Here is a 16,711-nt window from a genome sequence, read left to right as displayed (position 1 = left end):
AAACAGCGACTGTGAGAGGGACCTTGGAGTCCTAGTGGACGATCACTTGACCATGAGCCAGCTGTGTGCAGCAGCAACCAGAAAAGCTAATACAATCTTGGGTTGTATAAACAGAGGCATAGAATCAAGATCACGCAAGGTATTAGTACCGCTTTATAAAACCCTAGTAAGACCACAGCTGGAATATTGCAGTCAATTTTGGTCACCATATCACAAAAAAGATGTTGAGAGTTTGGAAAAAATTCAGAGAAGAGCAACTAAGATGATCCAAGGCCTGGAGGCTAAAACATACGAAGAACGGCTGCAGGATTTGGGTTTGGCTAGTCTAGAGAAAAGAAGAAATAGGGGAGACATGATAGCAGCGTTCCAGTATCTGAGGGGCTGCCACAAGGAAGAGGGGGGTCAGCTTGTTCATCAAAGCAACAGAGGGAAGGACGAGAAACAATGGTTGGAAAACTGATCAAAGAGAGAAGCAACCTGGAATTAAGGAGAAACTTCCTGATAGTGAGGACAATCAACCAGTGGAACAGCTTGCCACCAGAAATCGTGGGCGCTGAATCACTGGAGATTTTTAAGAAGAGACTAGACAGTCACCTGTCTGAGATGGTATAGGTTCTCCTGCTTGAGCAGGGGGTTGGACTAGAAGACCTCCAAGGTCCCTTCCAACTCTATTCCATTCCATTCTATTCTACTCTATTCTATTATTCCATTCCATATTTTCTATTCTATTCCATTCCATTCCATTCCATATTTTCTATTCTATTCCATTCCATTCTTCTACTCCATTCCATTCCATATTTTCTATTCTATTCTATTCCATTCCATTCTTCTATTCCATTTCATTCCATATTTTCTATTCTATTCTATTCCATTCCATTCTTCTATTCCATTCCATTCCATATTTTCTATTCTATTCCATTCCATTCCATTCTATTCTTCCATTCCATTCCATTCCATATTTTCTATTCTGTTCTATTCCATATTTTCTATTCTATTCTATTCTGTTCTATTCTATTCCATTCCATTCCATTCTTCTACTCCATTCCATTCCATATTTTCTGTTCTATTCCATTCCATTCCATTCCATTCCATTCCATTCCATTCTATTCTATTCTTCTATTCCATTCCATTCCATTCCATATTTTCTATTCTGTTCTGTTCTATTCTATTCCATTCCATATTTTCTATTCTATTCTATTTATTCAGGGGTGGTGTCTTCTGCTCTCTTCCCCTTAGCCCATCTTCCAATAACCAACTTTTAATTCAGATTAATATGCTGTACATAAAAGTATCTATGGAGACTCTCAGTTACTTTTTGCTACCACTGCAAAAAAAAAAAAGGGGGGGGACATAAGATTGGGCGCAACTCACTTACTGCATTGCTTAGCGATGGAAAAGTTGGGCTCCATTGTGGGCCGTAAGCAGAGGACTACTTTGCCTTCCTTTGAAATTATTGCAAGTGTGCCAAGTCTTCCAGGCAAGTTAATACTGATTTTTTTTTTTTTATTTCTAGAATCTCGCAGATGTTGTCCTTTGCCACGACTCTCTGCACCCAAGAATCGTCTTCGCTGGGCCTGCCCGATTTCCCTCTAGACAGTTTGTCCTCTGCTGTGCAGATTCTGGTAGGTCTGTGCCCATTATAAGGGGGTCCTCGCTTTACAACCGATCATTCAGCCACCGTTCAAAGTTACAACGGCACTGGGAAAAAAGGGGATTTATGACCGTCTTCCACCGCAGTCGTTAAGTCAGCTTAACATTGGCTTTGCTTGTCAGAAAGTCACCAAAGGGGGATCACGTGATCCCCCGGGACGCTGCAACCGTCATAAGTACATGCCAGTTGCCAAGCCTTTGGATTTGGACCCCCCTGAACCATGGCGGGTGCTGCTGCAACGGTCATAAGGGTGAAAAACGGTCAGAAGTCCCTATTTTTCAGTGCCGTTGTAACTTTGAACGACAAACTGTTGTAAGTCAAGAACTTCACCTGTATTCGGATTTATCTGGATGCTTTGGTTCTTAGAATCTGGAGCCCTCCTTAAAAATCTGTTTTGTGACTCAGAAAGAAGAAAAAAAAAAGAGAAGGCAAAAGAAAAATAAAAAGAGAGAAGAGAAAAAAAAAGACAGATAAGGAAAAGAACAAAAAAGAAAAAAAAGAGAGAGAACAGTAATGACTCAGTGAAAGTCAAAGTATTAAACAAAACTAAAAAGGAAAAAACAAAAAAAAGAGAAAAAAGATAAGAAGAAAAAAAAAGAAGAAAACATCACGAAAAACAAAACCTCTTTTCTTCCTTCTGATCTGTCTGGGAATCTTCATTCACTGTTTCTGTAATACCTGTTTGTTTATTTATTTATTGCAAAAAAAAAAAAAAACTACTTCCGCCACCTGCCTAGTAGATATATATTTTAGGCTTCATTGATTCTTTTTATTTTATTTTGTTTTGTTTTAATGGAACGTGTCTAAATATTCAGCAGACTTTTGATTTTGCAGGCCGTTTGTTGGCCATTAAAGTTAACTCTCCAGTGGTGGAAGTGGAGTCATTTTCTTTGATTTACATCATTGGCATAGAGCAGGGGGGCTTCAAACTTGGCCCTTTGATGACTTGTGGACTTCAACTCCCAGAATTCCTCAGCCAGCATGAGGGAACTATGAGCCTTTGATGACTTGTGACTTCAACTCCTAGAATTCCTCAGCCAGCGTGCCTGGCTGAGGAATTCTGGGAGTTGAAGTTCACAAGCAGGAGTCTTCAAACTTGGCCCTTTTATGACTTGTGGACTTCAACTCCCAGAATGCCTCAGCCAGCGTGAGGGAACTATGATCCCTTTATGACTTGTGGATTTCAACTCCCAGAATTCCTCAGCCAGCGTGAGGGAACTATGACCCTTTATGACTTGTGGACTTCCAGAATTCCTCAGCCAGCGTGCCTGGCTGAGGAATTCTGGAGTTGAAGTCCACAAGCAGGGGGGTCTTCAACTTGGCCCTTTTGTGACTGTGACTTCAACTCCAATTCCTCAGCCAGCGTGCCTGGCTGAGGAATTCTGGGAGTTGAAGTCCACAAGTCATAAAAGGGCCAAGTTTGAAGACCCCTGTCTTAAATCTAACAAACAAAATGGAGGCTGGCTGAGGAATTCTGGGAGTTGAAGTCCACAAGTCATCAAAGGGCCAAGTAAAATCTACATATTTAGATTTCTGCCTCTTTATATTGAGCTACACATCTATCCCGGCTGGGTGTGATGTAGCCTTGAACAAGTGCGACTTGAAAGGGAAGGAGAAAGGAAGGAGAGAAGAAACACACAAACACCCACTCATTCTTTCCCAATCTCTTAGAGATGTTTCTCCTTCCAGCTGCCAGAAGAGACTTGGAATCTCAATAGATAAGCTTCACAAGTTTAACCTTGGAAGTTTGCAAATATTTAGCCAAAGGACTCGGATTAGTTCTCCTCCCAGGTACATCGGCCTGAGATTTTTATGTTTTTTGCTTCTTTGTCTTCCCGTAGAATTCCTTTCCTATGATGTCAGTGCAACATATCCTCAACTGGCTTTATCCGTATCATGTTTTGCTAGGAAAAGAAGGCCAGACAGCCGTTGAAGACACCCTGAAAGTGAGTTTTTTTACTAAATTGCTGCATCAACCGAATGAAAAAAAAAAGGGCGCTGGGAAAACTTAATTCAGCCCGGAGAGAACATCCCTTCCTTGGCTTGATCTCTTGTAGAAAATTTTTAATATGTTAGAATATAGCAGCCCCTGGATTAGAACTTCCAGACTTTTCTGGAACAGAAACATGGGGTATAGGGTCTCTTGCTCGACCATGTTATTCTAGAATATGTTTTTTTTGGTTTTTTTTGGTTTTTACATTCTAGAAACTGAAATATGTTAGAACAGTGGTTCTCAACCTTTCTAATGCCGCGACCCCATAATACAGTTCCCCATGTTGTGGTGACCCCCAATCACTTATACATCACCGGGTGCCAGGGGCGTGGCCAAAGAAAAGGGGGAAAAAATGGCGGACAGCCTTGTTTGGCGACCCCCATGAAATGGTCATTCGACCCCAAATGGGGTCCCGACCCACAGGTTGAGAACCACTGTGTTAGAATATAGCAGCCCCAGGGTTAGAACTCCAGACTTTTCTGCAACAGAAACATGGGGTACAGGGTCTCTTGCTTGGTTTTTACATTCTAGAAACTGAAATATTCTAAGAGCTTTTTTTATTCTGGAAATACGTTATTGGGGTTTTGCCAAATACCCATTCCAATGGTCGTCGTTTTTTTTTTTTTTTTTATTCCTGTGGCTTTTGCAGTTTTTGTTTTCATGGGTAAAAGAGGCAAAAAAATGACGAAAGCTGCGCTTTAAAATTACCCTCTCGTCTTTTCTTCATCGAATTCTGTTCAACTTCTTGGAAGATAATAATGACGATATGTAGCACTTTCTTTGAAGGACTTTGTCTTCACGTAATGGACTAATTGGATAACTGAATAAAATATACATGTTAATGGTGCTGTTGTCTAAAGCAGGAGCCAGAATTGGCTTTAGAATGCCTTAGCAACGAAGCTAGAAACCCAATTTGATTTTGCTAAAATACAGGTAGTCCTCAACTTATGATCCCAATTGTTCGGTGGCTAAGCAAGACTAAGTGAGTTTTACCCCATTTTATGACCGTTCTTGCCACAGTTGTTAGGGAGATGGGAGGGAGGGAGGGAGGGAGGGGGAAATGGGAGGGAGGGAGGGAGGGAAGGAAGGAAGGAAGGAAGGAGGAAGATGGGGGAAGGAAGGGAGGAAGGACAGGAAAGGAGGGAGGGAGAGAGGGAGAAAGATGGGAGGGAAGGAAGAAAGGAAGGAAAAGGGAGGGAGGGAAGGAAGGAGGGGAGGAGGAAGATGGGAGGGAGGGAGGGAGAAAGATCAGAGGGAAGGAAGAAAGGAAGGGGGGGAGAGAGGGAGGGAAGGAGGAAGATGGGAAGGAGGGAGGAAGGGAAGAAGGAATGAAAGGGAAGTAAGGAGGGAGAAAGATGGGAGGGAAGGAAGAAAGGGAGGGAGGGAGGGAAGGAAGGAGGGTAGGAGGAAGATGGGAGGGAAGGAAGAGGGAGGGAGGGAGAAAGATCAGAGGGAAGGAAGGGAGAGGGAAAGAAAAAAGGAAGGGAAAGGGAGGGAGGGAAGGAAGGAGGGAAGGAGAAAGATGAGAGAGAAGGAAGAGGGAGAGAGGGAAGGAGGAAGATGGGAAGGAAGGGAGGGAAGAGGGAAGGAAGGAAGATGGGAGGGAAGGAAAACAGGAAGAGGGAGGGAGAGAGGGAAGGAGGAAGGGAGGGAAGGAGGAAAGGAAGGAGGGAAGGAAGGAAGATGGGAGGGAAGGAAGAAAGGAAGGGAAAGGGAGGGAGGGAGGGAAGGAAGGAGGGTAGGAGGAAGATGGGAGGGAAGGAAGAGGGAGGGAGGGAGAAAGATCAGAGGGAAGGAAGGGAGAGGGAAAGAAAAAAGGAAGGGAAAGGGAGAGAGGGAAGGAAGGAGGGAAGGAGAAAGATGAGAGAGAAGGAAGAGGGAGAGAGGGAAGGAGGAAGATGGAAAAGAAGGGAGGGAAGAGGGAAGGAAGGAGGGAGGGAGGAAGATGGGAGGGAAGGAAGACAGGAAGAGGGAGAGAGGGAAGGAGGAAGGGAGGGAAGAAGGAAAGGAAGGAGGGAAGGAAGGAAGAAGGAAGATGGGAGGGAAGGAAGAAAGGAAGGGGAGAGAGGATGGGAGGAAAGGAGGAAGATGGGAAGGAGGGAGGGAGGGAGGAAGATGGGAGGGAAGGAAGACAGGAAGAAGGAGAGAGAGGAGGAAGATGGGAAGGAGGGAGGAAGGAAGGAAGGAGAGAGGGAGGGAGGGAGGGAGATGTGCAATAGGCCTCCCCCCAGCCATTAAAAGGAAGTTTCACTCTAATATAATTTCATTGTAAATCCTCCTAAGTTGTTTATTTGAAATCCATCTCCTTTGGCAATAATAGATGAAAATTACTTAAGAAAATGACTGAAGAGCTGCAGCCAAGACTTCCCAGAGCCTCCTAGCGCCCTCACGCTGCCGTCTCCGCTCCTTTCCTCTTAAAAGACAAACTTTATCATCTTAAATGTACCAAGTCCCTCCTCGTATATCTCACGAGGCCCGTTTCCAAGCTGAGCATTTTATTTGGGCCTGCTCAGTTCTTACGCCACGGTTTCTTTGCTTTTCTTCAAAAGAGCTCATTCGCGCGTAATCAGACATGTATCTCAGGTTCTGGGGCGGTGGGGGGGGGGGAAATACCATCTCACTTTACTCGTAATCGTTGCTTTACACGTCACAAAAAGAAAAATGCAAGGAAAAAAATAACATAAAGGGTCTGTCTTCCTTAGCGATTTGAACTCCAGGATTCCAGGACATTTTCTGTCCCTACGAACGTTATAAGCGTGACGAAGAGGGAGGGCGACCAGAGCTTGCAGGCTGACGTGACCATCGCGATAGCTGGAGAAGCTGTGACGTTCCAGGTATTGACTTAAACATGGATTTCATAAGAAAAAAGGATAGGCTTATTTTTTGCCTTTCCTTGCATCTAATTCCTTCCTTTCCTTCCTCCCTCCCTTCTCCCTCTATCCTTTCCATTTCCTCCTTCCTTCCTTCCTTCCTTCCTTCCTTCCTTCCTTCCTTCCTTCCTTCCTTCCTTCCTTCCTTCCATCCCCTCCCTCCTCCTTCCTTCCCTCCCATTGCCTTCCTCTCTTCCCTTCCTTCCTCCCTCCCTTCCTTCTCGTCCTTTCCATTTCCTCCTTCCTTCCATCTCCTTCCTCCCTCCCCCCTTCCTTCCATCCCCTCCCTCCCACCTTCCCTCCCATTGCCTCCCTCTCTTCCATCTCCTTCCTCCCTCCCTTCCTTCTCCCTCTGTCCTTTCCATTTCCTCCTTCCTTCCTTCCTTCCTTCCTTCCTTCCTTCCTTCCTTCCATTCATCGCCTCTCTCCCTTTCTTCCTTCCATCTCCTCCCTCCCTCCCTTCCTCTCTCCCTTCCATCCCTTCCCTCCCTCCTTCCTTTCCTCCCATTGCCTCCCTCCCTTCCATCTCCTTTCTCCCTCCCTCCCTCCCTTCCTCCCATCTCCTCCCTCACTCCCTCCTTCCCTCCCATTGCCTCCCTCCCTTCCATCTCCTCCCTCCCTCCCTAAATAAATAAATTGACAAATAAATTAGTTAAATAAAGATTAGGCACTCTTTGTCAGAGCCCGGCTATCGCCGCCAGTTTAGTTGAGTGGCAGAGGAGCCAAAACGGGACGGCCACTTCCCTTCATGAGCCAGGCGTCCAAAGGCCGGCTCCATGGCCAGGTCTCCCCGAGCGTTCGGCATCAACGTTCGTGGCCTAAGAGATGCCGGGCGGGCCTCTCCCCCCCCCACCCACCGCATCCCGCCTCACGGTGCCAATCACGACCTCTCTTTGCAGGTCCCTGCTGGGGCTCAGCCCCCTGGCCCGAGTCCGGAGACCCAAGGCTTCGTCCGAACGTTCAGCCACGAACGGCTGCTGGCCGAGATGATGCAGTCTCACATGGTTAAAGATGTCTGCTTGATCGGGCAGAAAGTAAGCGCCCTAAAACACCTCGCCCGTCCTCGACGGAGAAGCCTTTGCCGCTTCTCCGATTGAAGCGCTTCTCTGCGCGACCGTGTCGAACCCTTTTCTCTCCCTTCTCTCCGCGCAGGGTTGCGGCAAAACGGTTGTGGCTAAAGCCTTTGCGGCCCTGTTAGGATATCACATAGAACCCATCATGCTGTATCAGGTAAATTCTATACTTGGCGAATTGTATCACGCTTCTCCGGCCTCAGCCACTTATAATAATAATGATGATAACATATCGGAGCGTGCACAGTCTTTTTTATATATATATAAATATTAGTAAATGCTCCAACACTGGAAGTTTTTAAGAAGAGACTGGACAGCCATTTGTCCGAAATGGTGTAGGGTTTCCTGCCCGAGCAGGGGGTTGGACTAGATGACCTCCAAGGTCCCTTCCAACTTTACTACTACTATAAGAATAGGGGATTGGGAATGGATTAAGGATAGGTACAATGATGGGGTTACCCCCAACAAAAATTCCACGCTTCGCAAGCAAATTACCATCCGGGTATAAATGTTGAATAAAGATCACTTATATAATACTAAACAGTTATAATAAACTGGGTTAACAATAATTATAAAAATAAAGGATAGTAAATAAATATTATTCATTTTGCTAAATAAGGATAATTAATGAAATACTGATTAATTATAATCACTAATGCTTAAAATCACAGTCATCCAATTTAATTTCAGAGTCTTTTCTTGTTCTATCACATTGCCAATCATTGATAAAAATTTTCCCATGTTTTAAAATAGATAGAGCCTTCTTTTTCTTTGATCTCTAAAGTTAATCTATCCATTTCTGTGCATTCTAAGATTTTAGTAATTATAGTCTGGTCAGGTGGTAAATCTTCATTTTTCCAAAGTTGGGCAAATACTATTCTCGCCGCTGTCAATACGTGCAATATTAAATATTCATTCTCTTTCCCATAATTGATTCCTAATTGAGCGTGCACAGTCTTATTGCACTGAGATAATCCAGGAATAAACACAGTAAACAGTGGTTTATATTTATATTAAATGGCGGTTTATCTTACACTGTCTACAATGTCATACACCAGGAACAATATATCCGTACACGTGCTAATACAGCAGGATCCAACAAGCCACAATTACAGCAGGAAATGGAAGAGCGAAAACACATCCCTTTATACAAAAGCTCTTCAAAGGACACAGACCCTGCTGAGTCATTCTCATCGTTACATTACAGCTTACATTACATAAGCTGGTTAGCTGTGAATGGTTATAAGTCGAGGAGCACCTGTATACTCTGCTGAGGTGACTATTCATAGGTCAATCGTTTGACATCAACACAGGAAAAAATGTCTAGCTGCGCTAGATTTCTCTAGAAACCTAGAACATCTCTAAGAAATATTTCCAGGCATTGTGTTATCCGAAGATCGATACCTGGCTGAAATAGTGAAGACTCTTTTTCTAAGTGTTTGAGCCCACGATTTGTTTAAAGAATTCCGCATTGGCAGCTAAATCTAGATGGCTCTGGAGATTCTCCATCGTCCCGGTTCTGGTTGTCCCAGAGGTGCTTTTTTCATGAGGCAACTGGACTTCCTTTGTTCTTCCTTGAAGGTGTTTCGCTTCTCATCCAAGAAGCTTCTTCAGTTCTGACAGGAATGGTGGAGGACAGAAGACTCTGTATTCCTTGCAGTCATCTGCTCATTAGTACTCTTTCTGAGAGTTATTGAGGCCACTTGGAGGTTGATCTGTTTATCTGCCCCAGTGGCCTCAACGACTCTCAGAGAAAGTGCAAATGACCGGATGACGGCGAGGAATACAAATCCTTCCGTTCTCCACCATCCAGTCAAGAGCCGAAGAAGCTTCTTGGATGAGAGGAGAAACATCTTCAAGGAAAGGCAAAGAAAGTCCAGTTTCCTCTTGAAAAAAGCACCTTTTTTGGGGGGGGGCAGCCAAATCGAGCTGAGTTTGACTGCGGTCGCGGTGGCTCTTCTCGTTGTTCCCAGGATATGACAGCGCGAGACCTTCTGCAGCAAAGGTACACTCTGCCCAACGGGGACACCTCCTGGAGGCCTTCTCCTCTGGTCACCGCTGCTCTCCAGGGGAAGCTGGTAATTCTGGATGGCATTCACCGGGTCAACCCAGGCACGCTAGCTGTCCTCCAAAGGTATCGCGACGGTGGTGGGAAGCTTTGTGGAATGCTACGAAGGCTTGAAGCGTGTGCACACACTATGGTCACGTTCACCCTTCCATTTGAGTAGAGGCACAGTGACCTTGTTGGAGCATAATTGCAAGACGTGTGCAGAATAGGTGTCGTTTGGGTCATGAAAAGACTGCAAGAACCACCAAGCTCAGCACCAAGGATCCCACAGTTCTCCTCCTCCTCCTCCTCCTCCTCCTCCTCCTCCTCCTCCTCCTCCTCCTCCTCCCTTCTAGCACTGATCATGTTACCTAGTTGGGTCATGAAAAGTCTGCAAGAAAACAGCCAAGCTCAGAAAGCACCAAGGACCCACACAATTTTCCTCCTCCTCTTCCTCCTCCTCCTCCTCCTCCTCCTTCTTCTCTTCCTCCTCCTCCTCCTCCCTTCTAGCACTGATCATGTTACCTAGTTGGGTCATGAAAAGTCTGCAAGAAAAACAACCAAGCTCAGAGAGCGCCAAGGACCCACACAATTTTCCTCCTCCTCCTCCTCCTCCTCCTCCTCCTCCTCCTCCTCCTCCTCCTCCTCCTCCCTTCTAGCACTGATCATGTTACCTAGTTGAGTCATGAAAAGTCTGCAAAAAACAACAACCAAGCTTTTCGGGGGAACTCACTATCATGTCCTTGTCAAACTAGACATGCCCAATTCCAGCAACCGTTCCTTGTATGTTTTAGCCTCCAGTCCCCTGATCCTCTTTGTTGCTCTTCTCTGCACCCTTTCTAGAGTCTCAGCATCTTTTTTACATCACGGTGACCAAAACTGAATATGTGTTCCCAGAAAACCCAGACTGATGACAACCCCGTTTATTTGTTTCTTTCTTTCACAAAACCTCTTGCAGATTGATTCACGATAGAGAGATTACACTGTACGACGGTACCAGATTATTGAGGGAAGACAGATACCGAAAGCTACAGGAAGATCTTCAAATCTCAGCTGAGGAGCTGCAGCAAAGGTAACCTTCTAGGCATTTATTAAAACGAATTGCATTTTCAAACAGACAGAGGGAGGAAAGTAAAGGACTTGCTTTATGTCTTTGGGAAGATCTGGACCAGAGGCCTTCAAATGTGGCCCTTTGATGACTTGTGGACTTCAACTCCCAGAATTCCTCAGCCAGCCTCCATTTTGTTTGTTAGATTTAAGACAGGGGTCTTCAAATGTGGCCCTTTTGTGACTTGTGAACTTTAGCTCCCAGAATTCCTCAGCCAGCCTCCATTTTGTTTGTTAGATTTAAGACAGGGGTCTTCAAACTTCCCCTTTGATGCCTTGTGGACTTCAACTGCCAGAATTCCTCAGCCAGCCTCCATTTTGTTTGTTATATTTAAGACGGGTCTTCAAACCTGGCCCTTTGATGACTTGTGGTCTTCAACTCCCAGAATTCCTCAGCCAGGCACATTGCTGCCCTTCTAGATGTTGACAGCTGCCGTGTCATTTGTTCCCATTTCCCATGTTTGTTTCTACTCTTTCCCCGTTCATGTTTATCAGCAGAGATTCAGCTTTGAGGCTTGCGACATTCGGCTAAAAATAACCGTGTTGAACTTCAAGGCTTTGATCTGCAGGAGTGTTTTCAGAAACAGGAGTTGACTCTTTTGCATTTTTTCTTGGGCTTCCCCCCCCCCCCCCAAAAAAGAGGGCTCACTGCTGTGTAACTTCTCCACATTATTCCTGCAGGCCAAAGTTGGACTAAATCTTTTGCATCGCAGTACACAACTCTGTTGGGTGAAGTGGCAAAGAAACAGAAAGTCTTCTTTTAGTCCAAATTTACAATTAACAGGCGAGCACGCTTGGCTCGAATAAATGCGTCATGTCTGCTTGCTGCTCTGGCTTTCTCCAATTAATTGGGCATCATTAATTCTGGGTAATCTTGTAGCGGTGGGAAATCTCCCGGGTGAATCGGGGTTAAAGACAGCAAAGAGCGATCGCGTGCGTAGGTAAGGGTTTAATTCTGATCTAATATCGTTACCCCTGGTTAGACTAATCAATTCTGGCTATTAAGTTGTATTGGGGGGGGGGGGGAATGCTAGCTTGGTTATTTATTTGGGGACCCAGAACAGAAATGCAGAAACTGAACACCTGGAGGAGAAGGATAGGCAGAACCTGGGGTGGGAGAGGAATCAGTATGGAATCCTTACGTTCTCACAAATGCTCTAATTCCAATTCCTTTTGAATTCCATTAACTCAGTATTGTTATTTTACATTCTTTTTCTCCTAGGGCTATTTTTCCCATCCACCCCTCCTTCCGAGTGGTCGCCTTGGCAGAACCGCCTTCCGTTGGAAGTACCACGCAGCAGTGGTTGGGCCCAGAGCTTTTAACCCTATTCTTTTTCCATTATATGAAGCCGCTAAGCAAGAACGAAGAAATTAAAGTTATTAAAGAGATGGTAAGATTTGTCGTTTGAGTCACCGTTTACCCTGTTCGTCTTTTCAGCATATTAAGTGTTGGCTGGTCTTCCCCATGATCATTTGTTTGCATTAACTTTTGTCCCAAATTCCTTGACGCTTCTCTTAAATCTCCTTGTGCCCTTTTGAGGTGTGTGTGTGTGTGTGTGTGTGTGTGTGTATTTGTCTACACCAGGGTGAGCACAGAAGGAGGCTTATGCATTATTTGTTTCAGGTTCCAAATGTAGCCCGGGCCTCGGCGGAGAAGCTGCTGATGTTAACGCACAAGCTTCGCGAGACTAACGATCCCACCGTGAGTTTTGACGTTTCCACGTTTGATCCTTCGCCTTGCTTTTTCACCGTCAGATCCCTAAAAGTCCCCTTGTCATGGTTCCAACAGATGAAACTCTTCAAAGAATTTGACTTATGGCCACCATTGAGCTGAACATTTCTGTTGGTCAGACCATTGTTAAGTGAATTTTGCCCCATTTGACGACCTTTCTTGCCATAGTTATTAAACGAATCGCTGCAGTTGTCAAAGCTGTTAGATTATTTCGTGCCCAAATTGTTTACAGGGAGTCAGTCTGAAAAGTAGGTTTTTCTCAGTGCAGTTTTTCTTTAAATGGCAAAATGTCCAAAGGCTGCTATCACATTGGAGTGAGTCACATTTAGCCCCGGGAGGTAAATGCTTCTTACAGATGAATAGTGACAAAGCATCCACAGGAAAAAAAAAAAGAGATAAAAATAGCTTGCTTTTGCTGTCAATTGAACTTCATGCCTTAAGTACCTAGAGGGGGAAAAAAAGTAAGATTTGCAAGCTTCCAGATGTGTGTTGATTCACAAATGCGGTTGCTAGCTCCCTCAGTGTGCCGACGGCTCTTCCCGTTAAAGGTGGATCCAGGTCCTCGCATTGAATCTTCCTGTGGGATATCAACGGGTTTAGATTTCTTTGAGCTGAATTATGGTGCTGGAGAAGATGCCTGCGAGTCCCCTGGACTGTAAGGCAATCCAACCGGTCAATCCTAGAGGAGATCAACCCCAACTGCTCTTGAAAAGGCCAGATCCTGAAGTGGAAACTCAAGTCCTTTGGCCACCTGATGAGAAGGAAGGACTCCCTGGAGAAGAGTCTAATGCTGGGAAAGATGGAGGGCAAGAGAAGAAGGGGACGACAGAGAAGGAGGTGGCTGGATGGAGTCACTGAAGCAGTAGGCGTGAACTTAAATGGACTCCAGAAGTTGGTAGAGGACAGGAAGGCCTGGAGGAGATCAACCCCGACTGCTCTTGAGAAGGCCAGATCCTGAAGTTGAAACTCAAGTCCTTTGGCCACCTAATGGGAAGGAAGGACTCCCTGGAGAAGAGCCTAATGCTGGGAAAGACTGAGGGCAAGAGAAGAAGGGGACGACAGAGAAGGAGGTGGCTAGATGGAGTCCCTGAAGCAGCAGGCATGAGCTTCAATGGACTCCAGAAGATGGCAGAGGACAGGAAGGCCTGGAGGAACATTGTCCATGGGGTCACGATGAGTCAGAGACGACTTCGCAACTAACAACAACACATGTTGGAAACTGTCTAGATCAGGGCTGTTCCAGTCGTGGCAACGTTGAGACCTGTGGACTCCACCTGCCAGAATTCCCCAGCCAAGATTGGATATTCCTGGTTTTCCTGAATGTTTCTTGGTCTTCCAATGCAGTGTTTTGTTTTCATTTCTGTCTTTAAAAGGAGAGAAAAATCAACGGAGGACAAATTCAGGAAACGTTCCCGTCCCAGTGGGAATATTGGCTTTTCCTCTGTTTACATAATTATAATAGCTAATTAATGCAGATTGGGCCAAAGGTGCTTCCCCCCCCCCCAAAAAAAGGCAACTGTACTTTCTCGGATTTTTTTTTCTTTAAAAGCGTTTTGCTTCTCTTCCAAGAAGCTTCCTCAGTTCAGAAGAAGAAGCTCCTTGCATGAGAGGTGAAATGTTTTTAAGGGGGGGGGGAATTAAAAAAGTCCTGTTGCTTTTTGGAAAAGCACTTCTGGGAACAAATATAATAATAGTAGTAGTAGTAGTAGTAGTAGTAGTAGTAGTAGTAGTAGTAGTAATCTGTAATACCATCAAACATCCACATCTGCCTATCCCAGGTCCTGGGTAAGGACTCGATAGGTAGACAAAATGCCAAATCCAGTCTGAACATCTGGCTGACTGTGCGATGATCCATAATAATAATAACAACAACAACAACAACAATGTTGGAAGGGACCTTGGAGGTTTTCTAATCCAATCCCCTGCTCAGGCAGGAAATCCTATAGACAGAGACTTAAGGAAACACTGGGGAGAGGCATTTGTCGGGAACAAACGCTGATTCCTTGGAGTGTTGTGTGTGTTGTTGCTGATCTCTTGTTCTGTGACTTCTGCTTGGAAACCCTTGCACTGGCTGACAACGTTGCTTAGATGTTCAAAGATCTCGGATTGTATTTTGGCTTCCCTTCTGAGACTGCTCAGACAAGCGTGTCTTCACACAGACTCCTTAGGTTTATGATGTATGTGTCATTCTTTCTTATCTCCATGGCCTTGAGTAAATTCCTCTCCTAATCAGACTGTATTTGAAACTACTTGCAGCCAGAGGCGGCTGAAGGATGTGTTTGTCTTCCTTTGTTCTGGGGCTTGCCAGAAACGTGGGAGCATTTGGGGAAAATTTGGAGCAATTAAAGGGTGGGTTGCATTGCCAGCTGACTGCACTGCCTCGCTGCTGTGCCCTGGGTCATCACAGATTCACTGAACAGCCGTGGCAAGGCAAGTCGTCCAAGAGGGCAAAAAAATCACTTTAACAAACGTTTGACTTAGCCACAAAAATTTGGGGGCTCTGTTGCAGTCACAACTGGAGGACTTCTCTGTCGCGGCCACAGCATTGCTCTTTTGTAGCAAACTTTCCAGTTTGGTTGATACTTTAGAGGAGCAGACAAAATTGCGTTGAATTTCCTTTATTCCTTTTCAGTTCCCAGCTTGCACCATCTGTCCGGTGATGCTGGGCTCTTTAATAAGACATTAATCTCACCCAGCTGGGTTTACCCTCTGGATTTGAAGCCAATGTAAGCTTAACCCGTTAGCTGTGAAAGCCACAGAAAACAGATTTGGTTCCTGTATATATATTTTTTTGTAATCTCTTCCATTTTCATCTTTGTTTTGCTTCTCTGTGGGAGAAAGTCTCTCGGCTGCCCGAGCGGTAATGAAGCATCGCATTCCCTGGTCGTTAAGACTGCACTACTTAGCTTCAAACTCTGATTCCACATCCTGGTTAATGATAGTTGATTAGTGGCGGTGCATCCGTGTGGTGTCAGGAAGGGCCTCCAGGCAGAAAATGCTCGGCTTACCCCCAGAAATCGTGGGCACTCCATCACTGGAGATTTTTAAGGAGAGGCTAGGATTACCAGGTAATCCTTGATTTACGGACCGCAATTGGGCCCAAACTTTCTGTGGTTAAGTGAGACGTTTGTTGAGCGGGTTTTGCCCCATTTTACGACCTTGCTTGTCATAGTTGTTAAGTGAATCTGTCATGGTTCCGACAGATGAAACTCTTCAAAGAACTTCCAGGCATTGTTTACCTTAAAGAATCTTTATTTGAGTAGTGTAGCATCAGCACTATCACAGTCGAAGCCAAAAACTGGATTCCCCTCCCCTTAGCACATAGTATCAAAGCACAATTCCCTCCTCCAGTTAACTGTCATAAATCACATTCTCCAATTAGCTTGAAATGCAGGCTTTCCCTTCAATTCTTCAGCCCGCCAATTCTTATCATCTCTTATTTCAATAACCTTGGTTCTCACACTAGGTCCAGTATTGTTATGTCTAGCTAAACTCTCATGCACATTCCTCCACCCAGCATCATCTAACTCTAACTCTAAGAGTAAAACACAAGAAGAAAATGGTTGCATCTCCATCTGTTGTCAAAGCAAAAACATCCGATGTTAGCAGCGTTGACAGAATCGCTGCAGTTGATACGTCAGAAACCTGGTTGTTAAGTGAATCCGGCTTCCCCCACTGACTTTGGTTGTCAGAAGGTCGCAAAAGGGGATCATATAACACCAGAACACTGAAACTGTCATAAGTACATGCCAGTTGCCAAGCCTCTGAATTCTGATCACGTGACCATGGGGAAAACAGTCCTAAGTCACTTTTTCTGTACCGTTATAACTTTGAACAAGTCGAGGACTAACCTGTATATGCCCTCAGCTTTCAGCTGGTCACAATGTGATCTACAGTTTGATGGGGGGGGCACCTACAGTCACACTAGGGAGGGTACCATGCCCCATTTATACATAGGGTTGTCCCAAAGGTGCTTTTTTTTTCAGGAGGCAACTGGACTTTCTTGTTTTGCTTTGAAGACATTTCCCTTCTCATCCCAGAAGCTTCTTCAGCTCTGACTGGATGGTGGGGAAGGGAAGGATTTATACTCCTTGCAGACAGCTGGTCATTTGCCTCCTTTTAGAGAGTCATTGAGGCCACTTGGAGGTTTACCTGTGTCCTCAGGGTCACCTGAGTGGTGCAAATGGCTGTGGAGCCTTATTGGGACTGCTGAAAGGACGGTGTTGTAGACTGGAGAT

At 45.2% G+C, this 16,711-nt stretch overlaps 1 protein-coding gene across 2 annotated transcripts in view; it reads left to right on the top strand.

Annotated features, from left to right (window-relative positions):
- Positions 1 to 16,711, top strand: part of LOC120296759 (von Willebrand factor A domain-containing protein 8-like) — a 51,156-nt gene that overhangs the window by 17,442 nt on the left and 17,003 nt on the right. For both annotated transcript variants that reach the window (XM_039318720.1, XM_039318721.1), the window contains 9 exons: positions 1,514 to 1,622; positions 3,493 to 3,597; positions 6,347 to 6,478; positions 7,414 to 7,548; positions 7,667 to 7,744; positions 9,561 to 9,721; positions 10,593 to 10,706; positions 11,964 to 12,132; positions 12,366 to 12,443. In XM_039318720.1, coding sequence (XP_039174654.1) covers positions 1,514 to 1,622; positions 3,493 to 3,597; positions 6,347 to 6,478; positions 7,414 to 7,548; positions 7,667 to 7,744; positions 9,561 to 9,721; positions 10,593 to 10,706; positions 11,964 to 12,132; positions 12,366 to 12,443 — 1,081 coding nt within the window. The remainder of the gene's footprint in view (positions 1 to 1,513; positions 1,623 to 3,492; positions 3,598 to 6,346; positions 6,479 to 7,413; positions 7,549 to 7,666; positions 7,745 to 9,560; positions 9,722 to 10,592; positions 10,707 to 11,963; positions 12,133 to 12,365; positions 12,444 to 16,711) is intronic.

This window comes from Crotalus tigris, unplaced genomic scaffold (genome assembly GCF_016545835.1).
Source record: "Crotalus tigris isolate CLP2741 ecotype Arizona unplaced genomic scaffold, ASM1654583v1 scf7180000021472.79164, whole genome shotgun sequence".
Classification (NCBI taxonomy): Eukaryota; Metazoa; Chordata; class Lepidosauria; order Squamata; family Viperidae; genus Crotalus; species Crotalus tigris.
Note: the sequence above shows the minus strand (reverse complement) of the source record. Positions and strands in the feature narration are given on the sequence as shown.